A 24150-nucleotide genomic window follows, 5' to 3' on the forward strand; every position below is an offset into this window, starting at 1 on the left:
TTTAATTCCTACCTCCACCGACGAGATGTATAAACTCGTCTGTGCTACCTAAGAAAGCTGTCAGCACAAACGAGATATATAGGAATCTTATTCTTATATCTCATCTGTGCTGTCAGCCGATTTTAGTGCCAGCATCATGGACGAGACCCTGTCTGTAGCCAAAACCGAAATGGCAATACAAGAAGTGACAAGAAAAAAGGGCCAAGTGGCCCTGGCAAAGATGGCCGCCAAAATACATTGGATGATAGGTCTATTTTATGTATATCTCGTCGGTGGTATTAAGTACAAATAGTGTCTTGTGAATATCTCAGAAACTAATATATTATATGTACAGATAAAAGTTGAAAGAATGGTAATTATTTTTCTCGGCGCACAGGTTCGATCAATTTCTACACTAAATGAATATAGCTTGAGGGGCATCATGCCCCTTCATTCATTTAGTGTAGAAATTGATCGAACCTGTGCGCCGAGAAAAATAATTACCATTCTTTCAAAATAGTGCGATCGCGACAAATACCTCCTTTATAAGATAAAAGTTGTCCTCAGAATCATGCATCCGACAACATATTTAAAGATCATCAAAATCCAAGATAGCGTCGGCTTTCTGAATAATGATCTTTTATTTACTATTTATTTATCTTTTACTCTGAATGCTAAATTTTATATTTTTTCGCGTGTATTTAACACGTGTGATGAAAGGACGGATAATTTGCATTCTTCATCGATCTCTAAATAATTAATCTTATCCTTCGTCGCCGGTTCCCAAGAGACCGTTATATCGTCATTCAGGGTAGGAGTTGGGTTCCTGCATTACAAATATTGAACAAATGAGTATTGGATACCTTCCTGAATCATTTAGAGTTTAGAGCAGTGCTTTCCAAACTTTTTTTACTCGCGGCGCACTTTACAGCGAATGAAAAAATTGCGGCGCACCTATATTATACAGGGTGTCCCAAAATTCGTGAACTTCCCGAAAGGGGGTGATTCCTGAGACCATTTCAAGCGACATTTTCTTTTGCAAAAATGTTATCCGCGGCTTTGTTTATGAGTTATCAACGAAAAACACAGACCAATCACAGCGCGACCTTGACGCGAGTTGGCACAGTCGGCCAATAGACAATAGACAGTTGGCGCGCCGCGCCGGGCCGACTGTGCCAATTCGCGTCTAGGTCGCGCTCAGATTGGTCTGTGTTTTTCGTTGATAACTCCTAAAAAAAAGCCGCGGATAACATTTTTGCAAAAGAAAATGTCGCTTGAAATGGTCTCAGCAATCACCCCCTTTCGGGAAGTTCACGAATTTTGGGACACCCTGTATATGCAGTATATGCATGTATGTATTTTAGTAGCTAATTATTTTAATGATTTATATTGAGAATATTATTTCATATTTTACTCAGTTTTGATATAATTTTAATTATTTCGCGGCGCACGGTTTGGGAAGCACTGATTTAGAGTCTCATAAATGACTTACCCGGTTTTAGCAAAGTTTGCCCACATTGTGGTAAAACGTTCCATTACAGATCGGTCTGTTGTTCCTCTCGCAGGTACCACGTCCTGTTCACTCTTACAAGAAAGTAAGTTGAACAAATACGCCAATTCATCTCCATGGGAAACTCCTGAAATGATTTTTGTCTCAAAAATCTGATAATCAAATTCTTAGAGCCACAATGCGAAAGATTGTTGTCTTTGATCATTGTCGAAAGATAGGTTGTCCCAAAAGTTTCTTTCGGAATGTGTTCCTTTAAATAATGCGATAATCTTTATGTTAATGTTTTAGTATTTCCTAACATAAATTTGCATTATGTGCATGAATCGAAAACCAACTTTTGGGACAACCCAATATTTATTTAGCAATATTAAAGGAACACATTCCGAAAGAAACTTTTGGGGCAATCTAATATATTTATTGTCTATACGCGGCGGATGATGTTATGAGTAAGAAACTTTTATTTTTACATAAGAATAAAGTTAAACAATCATCTTTCAAAATCATTTAACGAATTTAGACAATACAATAAGAAACTGCAGTATATTAAGTAATTGTTTTACGTTAGTACTGGTTAGTTGTATACTGGAAAATAATAAAGACCTTATGAAGAAGATTGAAAGATAATTAAAATACAATTATTTCTTATATTTCAATTTAATTTCAAAATTCTTTACTTAAGCTGAATAGTCGAATGAAAATAAAACAATTAAGTTTGCAAACACACTTACCGCTAATGTATCGATTTATCAAGAAATCTGTGAGTGTCTTTTGATTACCAACGTATCCAAATTTATAAACGTAGGTAGGCTCTGATGACCTTTTCACTCGATCCTCCAAAAACAGCTTAATAGGAATTACAAAAGACACGTCAGCCATGAAGTTTAACACTTCCCGTATGTTATCTTGGCTGACTGGTAGCTCTTTAAAATAATGATTTTTGACAGTCTCTATTAATTCTTTTACTTCCTCAGGTCCTAGTTTTTTCGCCGATGCTAAAACCTCTACATACTTTGGGAAATACTCGTTCCAAATGTCGACGTTCTTCTGAATGTTCTCTATAGTAAATAAAGAAAATTATGAAGGACAATTTTCTTCATTCGAAGAATATTTTACACTAATTGCTTTCCTTACAATAAGTTACACTAAGGAAGAGAAACTTGTAACTGTAGCTACAAATAGTTTATGCATACAGTTTAATAGTAGTTTCAGAACTTTCTCGCTATTTCGTAAAGCTTTGACATATTTTCTAAGTGAGACTTTTTTTATGCGGTCCCTCTCCACCGCATAAAAAAAAATGTTCTTCACAGTTATTAACCACTTCGTTCTCTTGGACGTGTTATACTATACATATATGTATATATTGTATACAAAATACAAACAGTATCAACGCGGCGACATAACACGTCCAGCAGAACGAAGTGGTTAAGACGTATTAGCGTAAATGGCAATGTGCTGCGGATCTGGCAGAGGAACAGAAGAATCTGAAAAACTTGTAAGTTTTTTTCTCTTTCGTATTTTGCAACTTTAAATTTATCATTTGAGCGGGCAGGGAGACGATGACTTGGTACGGGCCTATCGACGAATGTCCCTTTAAATATCGTTTATCTCGAGACACGCGCACGATTATGTTCTGCCTCATCGACACGGTCGTGTGGACTGTAGAGTAGGCTTCTGTCCACACATTACTCCACGCAATGAAATTATGCAAAAATGTTATTAACAGCTTATATCTCTCTAACTATTTGTTTGCGACGTATGGCTCTTCAAACTTTTTCTCTTTTCGATGAGTAGGTGTTGATGTAAAAACAAACTTTAACAACAATTTCCTTCCTTATAAACAATTTTGCGGCAAGTTCCTCTTACAAATGTCCACCGACCCAGAGCTGTGAATTTACCGCTAGGACGGACGACCATTACTTCTTATACACTCTGTGTACAGTAATGTCTCTATCGACGCAAAAGCCTTGAGGCATTCGGTTGCGACGAGCGTAGACGAGTTGCTATTTTTATTAGTTTCAAAGTAGTCCAGTCAACGAAAAGTTGTAGAGGGAAATGGAAGGAATACAATTTTTAACTTTGAGTCTTTGGTTGGACTAGTGAGGAGGTAAACATACTAAAAGTCCTCATAGGAGGTGAGCGGGCTACAGGGGGGCACGTACAAGGTCCCCTTTTTCGGTTTTCGCGTATATATCGGAAACTATGCGTCCTAGCGATAAGACCATTCAATACGAAATTAAAGCTGACAAAATGTGCCACAAGATTGATTCGATTCAGTTTTTCGCTATCTCGCATAATTGCCGAGATATCCGCGCTCAAAGTTCACTAATTGTGCTGAAGAGTTAGTTAATCAAATAAGGCAAAAATTTATTTTTCACAATTCGTGAACTTTGAGCTCGGATATCTCGGAAACTATGCGAGATAGCGAAAAACTGAATCGAATCAATCTTATAGCACATTTTGTCAGCTTTAAGTTTGTATGAAATGGTATTATCGCTAGGACACATAGTTTCTGAGATATAAGCGGAAAACCGAAAAAGGTGACTTCTACGTGCCCCCCTGTAGCCCGCTCACCTCCTATGAGTAGGGACTTTTAGTATGTTTACTTCCTAACTAGTCCAAACAAAGTCCCAAAGTTAAAAATTGTATTCCTTCCATTTCCCTCTACGCCACCCTTATGAGCATTCATTGATTGGACTAAAGCAGGCGTGGGCACGGGTGGAGCCCCTCAAACGCCTGCTTCCCCCACCAAGCTTCCTTTCAGTCGCGCTCCTCGTGGCTCCGATGCACGAGGCCTGCGCACTGCTTGCGACAAGCGAAACGCGTCCTTCCTACATAGTACCGACGGATGCTGGTGGGGGACAGTGGGCGCTACGGTGGGGACAGTTTTGCCTCAATTGAGGCAAAATTGCCCACGCCTGGACTAAAGGCAGATCCGACCGTAGAGGAGGACAGCGCGTGTAGAGAGAGAGGGCATTTCAACTGTGCCGGCAACTGGGACTCTCCGCGTCTCTTTCTTTCGCATACGCTGTCCTTCCTTGCGCCCGAAACGTTCATCGTCATTTAAACCACTAAATACAGTTGAAATTATATCGTGTTTGGTTTTGTTTTAATCGGAAAGATGCCACGAATATATTGATGAAAGTTTCATAAAAAAAACAAGTAATAATAAAAAAGATTAAATATTGATGTTACATTGTGAGGACGCGCGGGCCTTTGAACTGTACCGACGACTGCAACTATCCGTGTAGCATTAGTAGTGATTCACACCGATATACTCGAGCCAAGATCAGATTACTACAGTGGAGGGGATAATTTTTTTGTGTCCTGCGTGTACAGCTTTTTGCGTCGATAGAGACATTACTGTACATCTAATAAATATTAATGAGCATCAAACTATTCTAACTCATACTAAACAAGTTTGAGTCACCGTAAATATGTGTAGATTATTCACATTTTTCAATTACAAAAATATTAGTAGTCTATACACATTTACAATGACTCGAAACTTTCTTGACTATTTTCAATTACAAAAAATATTAGTAAAGTTTTTTCAAAAAGCTTATAGTACCAAAGCAAAGCGCGTTAATGTCCTTTCTACATTCATTGCATTTTTATGAAAATTACCTTTAAAAAACACAATAAATTCATCTGACACGTGTCCTATTATTATAGGCAAGTTAACATCATTTGAAAGTAGTTTTTCTATCGGCTCAGGGAAAACTGGATTTTCGGAAGCTGTATCTATGCAAAGGCCATACTCGAGCTCGTACATGCATGCCTCCTATAAAAGGACAAGGAACACATTATATGTAGCATTGACAGTGTAATAATACGGAATCATGCGTGTTAATGGAAAAAATTTGTACATGAGTCGTAAGAATGGAAGTCTGAGCCTTGATGATGTCCGCAGCAGGTAATTCTCTCAAACGCTGTACTATTTCCTCTGGATCAGTGGAGTCTATGCCAAGGTTTGATGCCAGTCTAAAGCTTCTTTCACTTGTTGTAAAACTCCAAGGACATGTTACTGTTCCACTTTGTAAAATCAGTTTATGGAAAAGCCCTAAAACAAGGAATGAGACCAGATTATTAGATTGCACTAATAATAATATTACTACAAATAGCAATACAATATAATATTAATAATAAAAAAAGTATAGGATTAGAGATAATAGAAGGGTTCTAATCTTGGAAACAATATTTGTCTTAGCAAATGTATATTTTTTGGGTTATTAATAAACTCTATGTTTATACATTCTCACTTTTGACTAGCTTTCCTATTCTTGCAAAAAGGTCAATATAAATATTCATTTAAAAAAAAAACTATTTGACATAATTTGTTAATCTTCTTCGTGTTATTTTGAATCTTTTTTAATCAAATGGCCAATCAATTATAACAGAAATAATAATATGGAATTCTTAAAACGAGAGTAGAAATTGAATAACAAAGTATGATTGTGCCCTGCGTGTGACCTGTTTTCGTTTGATATTATTAAACCTTCGTACTCCGAATTATTTTTTAATTTTGTTGCCAACAATTTTGAAATTTACTAGACAGTTCCTTGACTGCTACTTATTTTAAACAATTTGATTTACTAATTACATTACATATAGCTCTCAAACTTTGTTGTAATTTATATTTGTTTTTAACTAGAAAATAAGACAATTAAATAAATGAAGGGAGAACGAAATGCATATAAAAACCCGTTTTATTTACGTTTTTCTTTCTCTAATGTCGAGTCACACTCGACAAAGAGTGCAAAGGGTTAAAGAGATTCGATCAAAAGAAAAAGTCATAGTGATTTGTTGAACTTATACTATGTATTTGTGCAGTTTTAGAAGAAGATACCTTTTGACAATGGTGATATGGCCATAGCGTGTGCTAAAGCTGCACCTGCACTGCACCCGAATACCGTAATATTATTAGGGTCTCCACCAAAATTTTCGATGTTCTGTATCACCCATTTCAAAGCTTGAATCAAGTCTTTCAAGCCCATATTGCCAGACGCATCCTTGTGCTCCAGGTTTAAGAAACCTTTGAAAAATCAGTAAATATTTCTACATCTCAATTTAGGATAGCAGATTACTAAAATTATTTACCTCATTCAATAAATAAATTCCTGGATCATACACTCCTCAAAAGAATTAAGGGATCACTTCTGCGAACACCGAAAAATTGCTCTCACTTTACGTGATCATAACTCCGCCAAAAATTGCTGTACCGGTATCGTTAAACAATGGTTTGAAAGCCTGAAACCTCTAGTTTCAGATGCTCTGTTTCGAATTGTTGCTATGTTGGCTTTTTTCAAAGTTATAATGAGATAAAGACAACATTGACGGTTAACAAAAATTTTGTGCAACTTTGGAACAACACACGGGGAGAAACAAATTTTTTTGATAAATCGCGTTAATATCATTTGGAAGGGCTATCTTTCCTGTGTAAAATGTGTGGTTGTTCAACAGTCTGCGATTTTTTTTATTCGAGCTATTCAACATTGAACTAAATGTTGGCTTTTCAACTTTAACTGGCTCCAGAAAGCGAAAAAATTATCGTAGTAACCTGTTCTAAAAAAGCAATAGAAAGAGCGTTTCTTTCTCTTCAAGGCACATCTTTTGTTTTTTCAATTTCATTAACATTTCGATATACCAGGTGTTTCTGAAAATATGCTTAAAAAATGTACAATTTCCATTTTCCCTTTAACTCGCTGTATCTCGGCGAGAAATGATCGTAATACCATGATCCGAACGTCAGATTGAAGCAGATATTCTGCCGACTCGATTGAGTACCCCATGAACTAGCTGCGACAATTTTTTACCTATGGCAGCTGTGTTTCAAGTTATGTAGTGCTTCGCACAAATTAGCGCGCCACGTACAGCGGCTGATGATTATATTAGTTTTGTTCACAAAAATCGATTTCTTGCAAAATCCTGAGGTCGCAGACAAATTTTGAGAGCAGATTTTAAATCAGCGTGAACAAATCTACGGGAAATGATATATAGCATGTTATAAAAAAATTTTCCGCGCGTGGTACTGGAGAAAACCACATTTTCTTGAAATTCTACATGTTTAACGAATTTTCTCAAGGTTAAAAAACGTTCGTACCATAATCTCCCTATTTTTCCCATATTCTGCAAAGTTTCAGCTTTAATTTGAAAAAAATTTCATCGCTCTACCTCATTTCTATCGAAAGTTCTTTGATTTTGAATTGAGTTTGGTCCTTTTCCACTGTGGGCCAGCGCGGCGGTAGCGTATTCAGAGATGTCAGGCAGCCGCAGTACGTGGCCGTGGCACGCTACTTTCTGCAAAGCACTAACTTCAAACCCAGCTGCCATAGGTAAAAAATTGTCGCAGCGAGTTCATGGGGTACTCGATCGAATCGGCAGAATATCTGCTTCAATCTGACGTACGGGTCATGGTACATATTATACGATCATTTCTCGCCGAGATACAGCGAGTTAAAGGGAAAATGGAAATTGTACATTTTTTAAGCATATTTTCAGAAACACCTGGTATATCGAAATGTTAATGAAATTGAAAAAACAAAAGATGTGCCTTGAAGAGAAAGAAACGCTCTTTCTATTGCTTCTTTACACAAGATACTACGATAATTTTTTCGCTTTCTGGAGCCAGTTAAAGTTGAAAAGCCAACATTTAGTTCAATGTTGAATAGCTCGAATAAAAAAAATCGCAGACTGTTGAACAACCACACATTTTACACAGGAAAGATAGCCCTTCCAAATGATATTAACGCGATTTATCAAAAAAATTTGTTTCTCCCCGTGTGATGTTCCAAAGTTGCACAAAATTTTTGTTAACCGTGAATGTTGTCTTCATCTCATTATAACTTTGTTAAAAAGCAACAGAGCATCTGAAACTAGAGGTTTCAGGCTTTCAAACCATTGTTTAACGATATCGGTACAGCAATTTTTTACGGAGTTATGATCACGTAAAGCGGGAGCAATTTTTCGGGTTCACAGAAGTGATCCCTTAATTCTTTTGAGGAGTGTATAATTACAACATATTAAGTTTCGATTTTAAGCAAACGGAAGCAAATCAATAAAAAATATTGGAAAGAGGTGTGCATATCGCGAGATCCAAAATAAAAAATTAAACTAACCGAAAGCGCCCAGTCTATAATTCGGTGTAACAACAACAACATTTTTCGGTATTATATAATCGGGCCCCCAAGTTACAGAAGTTCCGGCCCCTGTAGTAAATCCACCGCTATGGATCCAGAACATTACTGGTTTGGATCCGGTAAGGGAACTAGTAGAAACGTTTAAGTATAGACAATCCTCATCGCCCAATATTGTATAAGGCGGACAGTCTAGTCTTTGCGGAGATACGTTTACCGCACGTTCGGTGGTATCCTTTATACCCCTCCATCTTGCAGGTGGTTTTGGATCCTAAGAACAAAAATATTAGTGCAATACAAACGTAGATCAAATTTACTTTAATCTTTGTGTACAGAAATCAAAATTTGTGTTTGTCGTGAATTATTCTTATACTAGGGTGTCCCAAAACAAGTGTAGTTCCTGGAAATGGGAGGTTCCTGAGACCATTCTAAGAGACATTTTCCTTTGCACCAATGTCAACTGCGGCTTTGTTTAGGAGTTATTAACGAAAAACACGGACCAATCAGAGCGTGCCCTGGGCGGCCGCGCCGCGCCGCGCCGCGCCGACAAGCGAGTGTCGGTGGTACGCCGCACAGTGGTGCGAGCAGGGAAAAAAATCAATTTTTCGAATCTTAGGTACATAGATTTTTCATTGCAATTTTGTTTACTATATAGTTGGAGAATTTAAACCAATAAAAATTTTTCATAAGTATCACTTATTTCTATGAATAATATGACATGAAAGTTTGGAAGTAGGAAACCTGCGATTTTGGCTTATAAATGCGTCTACGTATAAACGCAGCCACAAGAATCTAAAACATTATAACACTTGAACAATATTATAATTTGATTATGTTTATAATAGATGATTTATTTAACGTGGCTTTAATTAATGTAAGTGTCATTTATTTATCTAAAACACAAATTGAAAAAGAGCTATTTTGAATAGTAGAATTAAAGTTTAATTTGACATAACTTGTTTGCGCCAAAAAGCGCCAAGATAAAACTTGTTGCAAATCATGCAACACACTTTAAAGTACATATCCAACCAGGTTTTGGCTGCGAACTCCTGCGAACCTGGCTCTGCGACCAATTTTTTCTAACTATAGTCAGTCGCATGTATCCAAACTTTTACCAAACGATCTGATTTTTTGTGATCAATTAAATGCAGTTGTTTACTAAATAACGTGCAAAAAATTTTTTGAAAGAATAGCAATTACGTAAAAAAAGGCTGTTTAAAAATTTTTTTTATTTGTCCCCGTATAGAAAATTTAAAATATACGTTTAGTAGATCTACGTTGGTTGTATATATACTGAAAATTTCATCGAAATTGATTAACATACACACGAGGTATAAGTGGTTAAAAGTGGTGAAAATCTTGGTATGTACACATATGTATTATATGTATGTACACTGTACACAGCTCTTACGGCTCCTGGTCAGTTCCTGCATACGAAAATGCGAATATCTCGAAAACTAAAAGCTACCCCCCTATATTGGAAAAGGAAAAAGTTGTTCAAAATGTTGAGATCTATAACATATTTAAATTTCATCAAAATCGGAGAACTGTAAAACATGTAAAAAAAAATTTTAATGAAAAAATAAATTAATTAATAAATAAATAAATATTTATGTTCTTGCCACATAACCGTTGTACCTGTGGCATGCTTTCCACAAATTTTCAAGCAAATTTGTTGGATGGTCTGGTTTTATAGATTTTTTTCCGCTTTTTGGCCATTTGGCACCACTGTGCGCCGTGACATCGCAACGAACAAGAGTTTCTCGATTATGCGAATGCTCTCTGATTTCAATAAGCTTTGGATATGTGGTCAAGATCATTATTCTGAACAACATTTCTCTTTAGACTTTTTGGCGATCGGCTTTAGTTTACGAGATTATCGCGAGAAACTTCACTTGTAAATCCATGGGATCGATGTACTACTAGCTTCTATCCGATTTCAATGAGCTTTGGATATGTGGTCAAGACCATTATTCTGAACAACATTTCTCTTTAGACTATTTGGCAGTTGGATTTAGTTTACGAGACAATCGTAAAAAAAGAGAAGAAGCAGAAACTGATTGTATTAAAAACTCACTTATTCAGCCGTAAATCCATTTGCTGCTTCGAAATGTGTGTCACTGGGTCACTCGGTGACGAACTGCACAGATGTCTTCAGGTATACCGAAAGGTAAGGGGCATACAGCCAGGTCGACGAACTGCACAGCCGGTGGTAGAAGGCCTAAGGGATGCGCGGTCAAGTCGACGATCCAGAATTTCACCTTCACTTTCGAATCGATAAATAATTCGTATGTTTATTTCACACAGATGCCTTGAAATTTCTCCACACTCACAATCACTGTTCACATTTGTCAACACATAGTTATGCATTAATAATAATTGCCATATCCCTTGTACTGCTGCACAAATCACGACAATCAGGTAATGCAATCACTAGACCGCGGATTTCATGCATTTGTAGCAAACATGAGTAGGTGCATTTTAAGATAGCAGAGAGATTAAAATAATTTCAAAACACCATAGTATTATTTTCAACTTCTTAACATGATCACAGTGAGAATCAAATATCTGTCTGGCTCCTGTCCCTTGCAATAGCGGCAGCCAACATTAATTTTTCATAAAGATTCGCAGTCTAGTGATTAGTTTAAATATCACTATCAAAAACACAGCTAATAACAACTGTTAGCTTTGAATTGACAAATCTTTGGAGATGTTCTCTCTACCGCGGCTCGAGCGACACTGATTTTCCGCAAGATTTTTCTAAAGAATTTAGGAAGGGCATTTAGAGTGTCGAAATTCGAAATGCACGCTGTAGCACGTTTACGAAAACGACGGGACGGTTAGACGAAAAACAGGACACGAGAAGGACCGCTTTAAGATTTATGGCAATCACATGTTTAGTTTTTCCTGTAGATTGATACGCAGAGTCGATGGGTAACCGCGCGTTCGAAAACGTCATCCGTCCTTTTACCCAGCAAGGGGTAGAAATGTCAGGTCAGCGTACCATCCCTATTGTCCTATACCTTCCTTAAGAAACTTTCTAAAAGAAGGACAGACGACGTTTTCGAACGGTTACCCATCGACTCTGCGTACCAATCTGCAGGAAAAACTAAACACGTGATTGCCATAAATCTTTAAGCGGTCCTTCTCGAATTCTATTTTTCGTCTAACCGTCCCTTCGTTTTCGTAAACGTGCTACAGCGTGCATTTCGAATTTCGACACTCTAAATGCCCTTCTTAAATTCTTCAGAAAAATCTTGCGGAAAATCAGTGTCGTTAGAGCCGCGGTAGAGAGAACATCTCCAAAGACTTGTCAATTCAAAGCTAACGGTTGCTATTAGCTGTGTTTTTGATAGTGATATTTAAACTAATCACTAGACTGCGGATCTTTATGTAAAATGAAAGTTGGCTGCCGCTATTACAAGGGACAGGAGCCAGACAGATATTTGATTCTCACTGTGATCATGTTAAGAAGTTGAAAATAATACTATGGTGTTTTGAAATTATTTTAATCTCTCTGCTGTCTTAAAATGCACCTACTCATGTTTGCTACAAATGCATGAAATCCGCGGTCTAGTGATTGCATTACCTGATTGTTGTGATTTGTGCAGCAGTACAAGGGATATGGCAATTATTATTAGTGCGTAACTACGTGTTGACAAATGTGAACAGTGATTGTGAGTGTGGAGAAATTTCAAGGCATCTGTGTGAAATAAACATACGAATTATTTATCGATTCGAAAGTAAAAATGAAATTCTGGATCGTCGACTTGACCGCGCATCCCTTAGGCTTTGGCCTTCTACCACCGGCTGTGCAGTTCGTCGACCTGGCCGTACGTCCCTTGGCTTTCGGTACTGAAAGTATACTTTCGTATATCTGAAGACATCTGTGCAGTTCGTCACCGAGTGACCCAGTGACACACATTTCGAAGCAGCAAATGGATTTACGGCTGAATAGGTGAGTTTTTAATTCAATCAGTTTCTGCTTCTTCTCTTTTTTTACGATTATCTCGTAAACTAAAGCCAACTGCCAAATAGTCTAAAGAGAAATGTTGTTCAGAATCATGGTCTTAACAACGTATTCAAAGGTCATCGAAATCGGAGAGGATTCACATTATCGAGAAACTCTTGTTCGTTGCGATGTCACGGCGTACCACCGACACTCGCTTGCCGACGCGGCGCGGCGCGGCGGCCCAGGGCGCGCTCTGATTGGTCCGTGTTTTTCGTTAATAACTCTTAAACAAAGCCGCAGTTGACGTTGGTGCAAAGGGAAATGTCTCTTAGAATGGTCTCAGGAACCACCCCCTTTCGGGATTTTCACGAATATTGGGACACCCTATACACAGTCCTGACTTGTCTCCCGCCAACTTCTTCTTGTTTCCAAAAATTAAAAATGTGTTAAAAGGATGCCATTTTGAAAGCGTGGGACGCGTCAAAGAGGCCGTGACGAGGGTACTACGAGAGGTTCCAAAAAACGCCTTCCAGGGAGCATACGAAGCATAGAAATCGCGTTGGAAAAAATGTATCGACGCCCAAGGATCCTACTTTGAAGAAATTTGAAGGTTTCTACCCATATGTTTAATAGATTTTTTTTTTTAAATGTGGTTGCATTACTTTCCGGGCAGACCCTGTATATTTACATGTATTACATTGTTGCATAGGAAATGTCCGATTTCATTATACGCCACTTTGAGGTACAAAGCTTACGATTCTATCTGCAATTTTAATTTACTCATATAAATTTGGATTTATTGTAGTTACTTTAACAAATAAAAAACATACGCGTGGGAAACCACGCGTGGCAGAAGTGAAACTTCTTACAGTCTAGTAATGTTTAGAAGTAAATTAAGATTGGAAATGGTATATAATCCTAATGAAGCGACGACAAGACCAGGAACAACTCTCGATGCAGTGTTTGCAAGACATTTAGACAAAATTGAATCAAGAATATTTATATCATATTTTAGCTATCACAAGCCAATTGTTTCAATGATAGAATCATAGAAAAACATAGAAAAAATAATGAACGATCAGAATTTGCGACGCAAAGAAGGAGAGCGTATGGGAAAGAAAGAGACATAGTTCACATAGCATGGGCTATTACAAAATAATTTTGGTAATTGTGCATAAAGGGTCCCACCTCACCGATTTTGATAAAATTTAAATATGTTGTAAAACTCAACATTCTGAACAACTTTTTCCTATACATGTAACCGCCGCTCAGCCTTAGTTTTTGAGAGATTTGCGAAAAACTGCAGCTACTACTACATTTAATTTTGCCTATACGTGCACGCCCGTTCTGTGCGTATGCTTCAGCATGATGCAACCGCTCGTCAACTATTTCTACAGATATATCACTACGATCGTCGGACGATCCGATATACCGCGTGAACTTTTTAAATCGTATGATGATGAAGAATGAGTACATATTATATTACGACGCGACGACACCACACACACCCACAGAGTGTTTCTGAGCGGATAACCCGAAAAAGTCTATTTTCTGTTTATTTTTTTTTTGTAAACACGTTGTGGGTTCTATATAAGGTGATACATATATAAGGTGAGCTTTCAATATTGAAAGACTACTCCTGTATTTCCGTACGCGTGATCGGGCAGGCCTGACGGCCGGCCCTCTCCGCCCCCCACTACCTAACCCTAACTAATTCTGATCGCATAATCTTTTCATTCTATATAGCCGTCATACAGAATTTGAACTAGTAATGGAAAAATCATGCGATCAGAATTAGTTAGGGTTAGGCAGTGGGGGGCGAAGAGGGCCGGCCGCCAGGCCGGCCCGACCACGCATACGAATATCCAGGAGTAGTCTTTCAAAATTGAAAGCTCACCTTACACATGTGTATATTGTCGTATATGGAACCCACAACGTGTTTACAAAAAAAATAAACAGAAAATGGATTTTTCGGGTTGTCCGCTCAGAAACACTCTGTGGGTGTGTGCAGGGTTGCCAGATGCTGCCCCTTACGTTTCCGTCCCTCGCCTACAAGCTGCGTTAAGCCTGCCTTCGCTTCCCCCACTCTTACCACTGCCGCTGCCGCGTGCCGCGTGGAGCATGCTACCGAGTGGCGCAGAAAACAGCGTACGCTCTTATACAAGCTGATTCGCTACGGAAAGGTAGACTATACTGCTATAATGAAATAAATTTATTCGTGTATTGTTAAATAAACACAAATTAAGGTTTGAAAAATGTATATTTGCGACACTCTGCTAATTACAATCACTGCTATTGCTTTCGCTAGTATTCTATTCTACCTAAAGGTAGGCTATACTGCAATAACGAAATAAATTTATTCTTGTACATTGTTAAATAAACACAAATTATGTTTTAAAAAATGTATATTTGCGACCTGCTAATTACAATCACCGCTTTCGCTTCCTATAATTAAATTTTCAAATTCTTGCGGTATACTTTCTTTCTCGTACATATCGCTATTAAAATTCTGTATAAAATCGTCGCTTATAACATAATCGCTACATTTCATATGAGTATTCCTAAATTCTAATTTAACTCTACCGAGTGCAGCAACCATTTGAGGCTGCAGTTGATTGCGATATGCCGTTTTCATTTCACTTATTAGGGAGAAAAATCGTTCAATTTCAGCGTTTGATTGTGATAACGATAAACATGCCAGTGCCAAACTTGAAATATTATTAAATAGTTTTTTACCGTTACTATCACACATGTCATTAATTTCGTACCAAAATTGAACGATTTTTCTCTCTAATAAGTGAAATGAAAACGGCAGATCGCAATCGACTGCAGCCTCAAATGGTTGCTGCACTCGGTAGAGTTAAATTAGAATTTAGGAATACTCATATGAAATGTAGCGATTATGTTATAAGCGATGATTTTATACAGAATTTTAATAGCGATATGTACGAGAAAGAAAGTATACCGCAAGAATTTGAAAATTTAATTATAGGAAGCGAAAGCGGTGATTGTAATTAGCAGGTCGCAAATATACATTTTTTAAAACATAATTTGTGTTTATTTAACAATATACAAGAATAAATTTATTTCGTTATTGCAGTATAGCCTACCTTTAGGTAGAATAGAATACTAGCGAAAGCAATAGCAGTGATTGTAATTAGCAGAGTGTCGCAAATATACATTTTTCAAACCTTAATTTGTGTTTATTTAACAATACACGAATAAATTTATTTCATTATAGCAGTATAGTCTACCTTTCCGTAGCGAATCAGCTTGTATAAGAGCGTACGCTGTTTTCTGCGCCACTCGGTAGCATGCTCCACGCGGCACGCGGCAGCGGCAGTGGTAAGAGTGGGGGAAGCGAAGGCAGGCTTAACGCAGCTTGTAGGCGAGGGACGGAAACGTAAGGGGCCTGGCACGTCTAGCATCTGGCAACCCTGGGTGTGTGTGGTGTCGTCGTAATATAATATGTACTCATTCTTCATCATCATATGATTTAAAAAGTTCACGCAGTATATACATAGATCGTTCGACGATCGTAGTGATATATCTGCAGAAACAGTTGACGAGTGGTCGCATCATGCTAACGCATATACGCACAACACGGGTGTGCACGTATAGGCAAAATTCAATGTAGTAGTATCTGCAGTTTTTCGCAAATCTCTCAAAAACTAAGGCTGAGCGGCGGTTACATGTATAGGAAAAAGTTGTTCAGAATGTTGAGTTTTACAACATATTTAAATTTTATCAAAATCGGTGAGGTGGGACCCTTTATGCACAATTACCCACTTTTTTCAATGTACGATAAAACGGTAACTTTGTTGGCTAGTTTCATTCTTACGGATTTTTTGTCACCATTTGGCAAAAAAAAGTTATCTAATGAACGAAAACTTCGTTTATTTAAAATAAAAAAATTATTATTAATTTTATTTTTATTTAAACAATTGTTTCTAACTAACTATTTTACATTTTTCTTTATATATAATTTATGATATATCCTTAAAAATTTTCACCCTTTTGTTCGATTGTTTTACTTCGCTTCTTCAACTGCTATGGTTATTAAGCGACCCTAATCGAATAAATTTCTACTTTAGTCGTTAATTGCGATTAACGATTATAATTATTAAACGTCAATCGGAGAATTGATTAATGATTAACTGCAAAAATTTCGAAATGAAATACGGAATCAAAACTCAATGAATACTGAAAAAAATGTAAACTGAATTTAGGTGTATTATCATTTGGTCTATAATAAAAACTCTGTTTACTTGTTTTTATGTTTTTTTCCATGATTTCTTTTTTTGATCAACGATTGACGATTAACTTCAATCGATTGAATCAATCCTCGATTTTTCGATGATTTCTTTTTTTAATCGTACAAATTAATCAATCAATCATGACTAAAATTTTAATCGATTAATGCCCAACTCTGCTGTGGGCCGTATCCCGTCCCGACCGCCACTGGCGGCAACTCATGTCAGGCGAAGATATTTTGCTTTCAGGTTCGAAAAAAACCTCGACGTTCCAAACTTGAAAGGGTAGTTTCTCAAGATAGAAGTCTGCTCTATCGCGTAGTATAGTTCGATTTTCCGCTGTACCCTTATTTTTCAGATAAATTCAAAAAATATAATATGTTGTAAATAATGTATAATATAAATGTATGTCGATTAAGTGACACTTCAATTCAATATTATTGAATTGATTCAATATTAAATAAAGATTTATTTGATAGTTCTATATTTAGAAGTTCCTCAGTCCGGGAAAAATGCTCTTTTGTACGTCTCATTTTTGAGACGTCGTTTTGACGGTTGAAGGAAGGTGCCTTTTATGCGTCTCATTTCTGCCGTAAAATCGACGTCTCCAAAGAGGCGGCTTTTACACGTCCATAAAGGCATCTTTTTGGAGACGTCGTTTTTACGGCAGAAATGAGCCTTCCTTCAACCGTAAAAACGGCGTCTATGAAAACGCCTTTATGGACGTGTGAAAGGCGTCTCTTAGGGGCGTAAGACGTAAAGATGTAAAAAAGACAAGAAAACGACGTCTGTAAGATGTCCTGTGCTATCTGGGTTTAAACATATGTTTAAACAATCATAATTTATTAATATTGTTGGATATCACTGTATTCGGGAAAGTCTACAAAATCTTTTGCTGTAAAGAACAATTCGATATCTTTTATAATAACATCATAATATTTGTTTAAAGTTGAAAAATATGTTCTCTTTTTCAAAGTCATGTTTCCCAAAAACTGTGCGTCTAGGAGAAAAATTAAGGCCAGATTGAGAACCACCCAACAGTAATTAGGAAACAAAACAAGTTGTTGGACAGTGTGATCTATGGGCACTTAGGGCCAGACTCTCGTTTTTTGTCACTTCCAATTAAATCGGGTCAGAGCTCGGTCTTCATTAAAAGGTTCAACTATGATAGGAAAAGGTTATCTGGGAGACGCTTCCTGACTGAGACGATCTTGAATAGATTCCCGTGAGAAAGTCGAACGGAATTTCTTCTCTAACCGTAACAAGTACACTTACTAGTTAAATCATTTTTCATCCTTCTACGTGTCCATCATCATTGAAAATACACATTTGTATTGATCCGATATTGATCTGCATGCGAGCGGAATTTACTACTGACTTGACTGTATAGTAGGTATCAATCTAACCCAGATAACCTCTGTTTAACAGTTAGAGACATTTGAACTTATTAAACAGGCCCACAACACACTAAAAAGATTAGACAAAACAGTCACACTGAAAGAAAAGAACTGAAGTAGTACACCAACAGAGCTGAACGCAACAGTACAATAATTAAACAGAAATAATAATAACTTTCAACTAAAAATTCAGATACTTTGACTTCGTTTGCTTACTGAAAGCACGTCTCAAACTAATTTGTCGATCATGAAAGAACTAATGAAAAAAGCACGTGGAAAATAAGTTCGAACGCAGTAATTTCCCTAGTAGCACAAAATATTGTATACACATTCATATAATATTAAAAAGAGCTTCAATCTGTTTTTAATATTCAAATATACATACAATATTTATTTTACATTAAGTAGCAAATATTTTTTCCTAATATACAGATAATATTTATTTCATATTAAGGAAAAAAAATTTTTTTCTCGTTATAAAATGAATCTTTATATAATATTAGAAATAGAATTTTTTTTCTAACATGCAGGAAATATTTTGTTTAACGTTTAATATGGTAAAATGTTTGTTCCAGAATATGCTGGAAGATATATTTACACACCTTTCATATTACGAATGAAATATTGGTTTCAAATATAATATAAATCTTTATTTAATATTGGAAGTAAAATGTTTACTTTTAATGTACTTTGAATTCGTGTATGTCACTTAATCGACATACATTTATATTATAAGAACATTAATTAAGTTAGTATGTGCGATAAAATTGTTGCACAAAAAATAATCATAGCTCCTAAAGTCTTACGCAATGTGATTGAACTGTAGATTAAAAAGTTCGTAACAACCATGAATAAAGGAATTAGCAACAGACTCCCTATAGCATTCCTGGAATCTATTCGAGATCTTTCTCGGCTTTGTCTAAACATGCAGAGTCTGGAGTTTAGACTCGCAGCGCTAGAAAATACAAGGTGTTTCACGCAATTGTTTCAGGCCATAACTCCGTTATTAATGCATTTACGAAAAAATATCAAAAGTGGAAGATAAATGGTTCGAAGAGCGTAGGCCCTAAGATTTTATTAGATGCCACTGTACATGTGCAATTAACAATTGCATCATTTCTTTAAATAGAAATGCATATTTCTTTGTTGCACTGATCGATTCCTCTGTTTGTTCTACGTAAAAAATTATTAGGGTACCATAGAAAAAAAACTAGTAGTGAGGAATCAGTGATACTTAGAATCAAAGGAATCGATTAGTGCAACAAAAAATATGCATTTCTATTTAAAGAAATGATGCAATTGTTAATTGCACATGCACAGTTGCACCTAAAAAAATCTAAGGGCCTACAAATGTAGCGTTCTGAGAACCATTTATTTTTCTCCTTTGATATTTTTTCGTAAATGCATTAATAATTAATAATGGAGTTATGGCCTGAAACAATTGCGTGAAACACCCTGTATACGCATTTGACTGCAGTCAAAGTCAAAGTATTTGGGAGAGGCCCTGGCCCTGTTGAAGCGGAGAATATTATTCATTCGTTAGCTATCTAGAATAAAAACTTTGCTTGTATATAATTATTTAAAACATTATATATATATATACATTATAACAATATATATGTTTTTCACAATAAAATGTTTTTGTTTATTTAGCAAATATATTGTATGTGTTTCTATGCTGAAGTACAATTGAAGTAATTAAGAAAATATATACATTGTATATCTCTTTGTCGTTAATACAATACTAATAGGATGTGCTTCATTAAAAAAAAAAGTAGTTTGATTTTTACCTAAAAAAATAGAAGTTTATCTCTTCTGTTCAACCTGGAGCCTCGCGAGAGATCGAAGGAGATAAACTGATTTTCATGAAGTCGCAAGGTGGTTGAGGGTTGCTCTAGGATTTCCTTTCTTAGTAGGAGATTCGGTTGAATGGACGGTATTGTTTGAATGATATTAAGTTCTTGTCGAAAGTATCTCGATTGAGTAGTCCAAATATACAAGTATATTCTCAAATATAATTACAGAAAAAGGAGAAACTAAATTGATACACGCATGCGTTTGTTACGTAGTATCTAGTAACAAAGCGAGGGTGTTGCTAACGGTATCGCGGAATCGGTAAGATTGTGAAAATCGAAGCTAAAGGCACTGAATCAAAAATGATCGGAGACTAAAGCTTATGCCTCGCTAGACCTAACGCGTGCTATTCGATCTACGTATAATAGCAACACGTGGTGTTGATAATAGCCGACTCGCTGTTCCGCGGTAACGTTCTACCACACGCGTCGCAGACTAGGTGACGTCATAGGTTACCTGTACGGCTCCCGAACTTGTCCGCTTGCTCACATCCAAAACATTTTCATCGGCAGAACGTACAAGGTGCTTTTTTTCAATAACCGATTTTCAGCTCCCAAGGATTCCGTGTCGAAACCATTACGACCGTGTCACACAAGTACACAGTGTGTCTAACATCTTCTAATAATTGTATGATTTGATATGAAGGCTCAAAAAAAGAAAGTAATGGAAATGGGTATTTATAATTCAATAAATAACGCACAAGAATTCAAAGTATCTGTTCTTTATTCGACCAAAGAAGAACTAGTCAGAAAACGTCTGTATCGTTAGCAAGCCGAAACTGAAGTGAAGCTACAGAGAAAGTTTTAGGGGAAAGAAAAACTCCTGTTGGGTCCACTCGGGGAAAAACAGATGTGGGAGGACCCTTAATTTATTACTCAGGGCCTCTTTGAATTTGAAGGTTGCAGGCCTTCCACTTCGGACCTGAGTCAGTGACAAAGACCCGAGGACCGTTAAAATAAAAGGCTCAAAAGCCTTTATGAGAATAAAAAGTGAATGTCACAATTTAAGTTCACATAGCTCAGCGAGAAAGCACATCATCACGTAAACGGTATATAGTCCCCAGTTCGAATCCCGCCAACTGCATAAAAATTTCTGGATTTTAATAAGCTCCTTTCGAAGACAAAGTTGAATATTCCCTCAAGCAGTGCACAGAAAGTAGTATTATATATAGTTTCTAATTCTTGTTATAACTTTTTCTTAAATTTGAAGATTTAATTGAATGTTATTTAAATATTGGTTTCACATTTTTTAAATATTTACTTCATATTGTTTAAATATCTAATTTATATTCTCTGAATATTTAGCTTATATTTTCTAAACATTCAATTTACATTTCTTGTGTATATGTATACAATATTCAGATCCAATATTTTTTCTCATATGAAAAAGTGTGGCTTAAAAAATGTTTTCCTAATGTCCGAAAAAAATATTCATCCAATATTTTTGTGCTACTAGGCATTCGACGACACTCGGCAGTGGTTGTCGGTCGATGCAGAACGTAAGCTAACGATTTACCTTTAACCAACTCAGAATAATATCATGTGGCACCTTTTTGGATTTGTTTCAGTACCTGCTATTATTCTCTGAAGAGAAAAATATAATATTCCATTTAAGAAAACTAGATTCATATTCAGATCTTCTACACTACTCCACCCACAAGAAAGCAATTAATAGTACATAATGTAGCCCCCGTCATATTAAACAACTTTTGTACGAACACATTTTTGATAACGACAACGCCTTCCGAGATATCCTGCTGTTCTATATATAACGCAGCTAGGCCAAAGAACAAGACTCGCATAATTGATATAACAGAATTATGAAAGATTAAAATTGGTTGAGATTTGTGGATCTTCACACGAGACCGGCCTAAGGATGAAGAAAATGCGGAACAGAAAGTATTTTTGAAAATTTGCAACCAGAATAATCGCTTAAGGGAGTAAACGCGTTTCGGAGATTGCAAGGGTGCGGTATGCGCCTTCTCACTTCTCGATAATGCAAAGATAATGCAAAGTAGTCAAAAGTGCTAGATAAAAGATCAATTTTGGCCAAAATCGGCCTGAAAAGTCCTATTTTTACGTTTAAATAATAAAATAATAAATAATAATAACAATAATAAATAATAAATAATCTTTTATTTGCAAATAAGAAATAATAAATACATCATTTTTGGAATTATATAAATTATTTTTATTTAAATAAAAAGTTTGGTTATTATTTGCAATTAAAATCACCTGTTCATTTATTATTTAAAATAAAATTTGCCCAACACTGTCTGTATCGCTAGCAAGCCGAAACTAAAGTGAAGCTACAGTTTTAGGTGAAAGAAAAACCTCTGTTGAGTCCACTCGGGAAAAACAGATGTGGGAGGACCCTTAATTTATTACTCAGGGCTTCTTTGAATTTGAAGGTTGCAGGCCTTCCACTTCTGACCTGAGTCAGTGACAAAGACCCGAGAACCGTTAAAATATCCCGGGACACTTTCAGTATCCTTCAACGCTCGACTTAATTTTGCAGATGGTCCAACATTGGTTTAACGCAACTAATTCGTTGAGGAAAGTATTCAGACGATAACTAATTCGAATATCAGAGGCCCCGTAAACGTAAAAATGGAACTTTTGAGGGCGATCGCGGCCTAGATTGATCTTTTATCCAGCACTTTTGAGTACTAAAAGAAAGAAACATCTTTGCATTATCGAGAAATGAAAAGACGCATCCCGCACCCTTGCAATCCTGAAAAAACGAGTCTACCCCCTTAAGTGGCTCGTGTAGCTTGTAACAGATGCAGAAAATGTTTATGTTACATGAAGATTCGCAATCTACGTATGATAAATCACTTACCTTAAACCTAAGTTCTCCGATAGGAGGGGCTGCGAATGGTATTCCTCGAAACACGATGTAAGGGAGTCCTACAACACCTTTGATGGACGTGCCCCGCAATTTTCCCTGTTTCACGCTTATCACCGGCTTCATTATGATTAATCAATGTCCAGTCAACGTTCGACGATCCACTGAACTATATGTAGTATGAACGTCGCGTGAGATACTTAAGCTTCACGGTCAAAATGGAAGCTTTTATATACGAGCTGATATTGTATCACAAAGTATCACAAAACATGCACCAGTTATATATTTCCTTATAGGTTTCTTGCACGGATGGCAGGAGTTACCATTGAGGTAGCGCATGAGTTGTGTACGGCCGCTTACGTACAACGTCGCCCACGTGTACTTGAGTAGTGCTGAGAAGAAGGTCCCCGGACGGGCACAGAGGCAAGAGGATTCTATCGTTCTACATAGCAGTAGTTAGTGTGTGTGTGGCCGCTTCGGCCAATAGAAGGCACGCTCCTCCCAAGCTAACCAATCGGCAAGCGCATTCTTGCCTACGTCACCGCATTCCTGCCAGAGATCTTCTTCTCAGCACTCAGCAGCCAACCAGTGGCGAGAAGTTTCCGATCGGAGGCATTGATACGGAGTTTACAGAAAACATTCATGTTTAGAACTATAAAATATTACTTTATGGAATTCAACCTGATGGAAAATGAAAAGGGGCTTTTATCAAAGAATGACAAACAACAAAATAACATAAGCTCCCACTTATTATAACAAAGAAACGAGAATATAAACAAGATGTTACACGGAAAAAAGTTCCCGATTAATAGAACTGCTGGAAGAAAGTTTTGGATTCGATTTACACTGTCCAACACCAAATTTGTTCAACAATTACTGTTGGATTGATTCTTATAAGGTTTTTTGCGCTGATTCCGAATCTGCCCTTAATCCTTAGACGCACAATTTTTGAGAAACATGATTTTGAAAAAGAAACATATTTTTCAACTTTAAACAAATATTGTCATGTTATAAAAGATATTACATTGTTCTTTACAGCAAACGGTTCTTCAGACTTTCCCGAATACAGTGATATCTAGTATTAGTACATTATGAATGTTTAAACATGTTTGAACAATCGTTAAAGATGGAAAGACACCACTTTTGCACCAACTGTTCATAATATTTTTCAGTTTATCTTAAAACATAAGGGTCAAGCGTAAAATCGAACTATATCACGCAATAG

General features: G+C 36.6%; 1 protein-coding gene across 1 annotated transcript; it reads right to left on the reverse strand.

Annotated features, from left to right (window-relative positions):
• Nucleotides 1-479: 479 nt before the first annotated feature.
• On the reverse strand, nt 480-23312 carry LOC143212789 (esterase E4-like). The gene is made up of 8 exons (XM_076431925.1): nt 22920-23312; nt 8605-8893; nt 6336-6521; nt 5356-5549; nt 5114-5270; nt 2218-2544; nt 1472-1616; nt 480-805 (listed from the first exon to the last, which is right to left on the reverse strand). The coding sequence occupies exons 1-8, from the start codon at nt 23049-23051 to the stop codon at nt 661-663; spliced, it is 1575 nt and encodes a 524-aa protein (XP_076288040.1). The 5' UTR covers nt 23052-23312; the 3' UTR covers nt 480-660.
• Nucleotides 23313-24150: the final 838 nt, after the last annotated feature.

Source organism: Lasioglossum baleicum, chromosome 10 (genome assembly GCF_051020765.1).
Source record: "Lasioglossum baleicum chromosome 10, iyLasBale1, whole genome shotgun sequence".
In the NCBI taxonomy this organism is placed as follows: Eukaryota; Metazoa; Arthropoda; class Insecta; order Hymenoptera; family Halictidae; genus Lasioglossum; species Lasioglossum baleicum.

Coding starts and splice junctions, on each gene's coding strand:
- LOC143212789 (XM_076431925.1), bottom strand. CDS start 23,051: ATGAAGCCGGTGATAAGCGTGAAACAGGGAAAATTGCGGGGCACGTCC. Junction 6,522..8,604: donor TTATAGACTGGGCGCTTTCG/GTTAGTTTAATT, acceptor GATTTTTCAAAG/GTTTCTTAAACCTGGAGCAC. Junction 2,545..5,113: donor ATTTATTGTGTTTTTTAAAG/GTAATTTTCATA, acceptor TATTTACTATAG/AGAACATTCAGAAGAACGTC.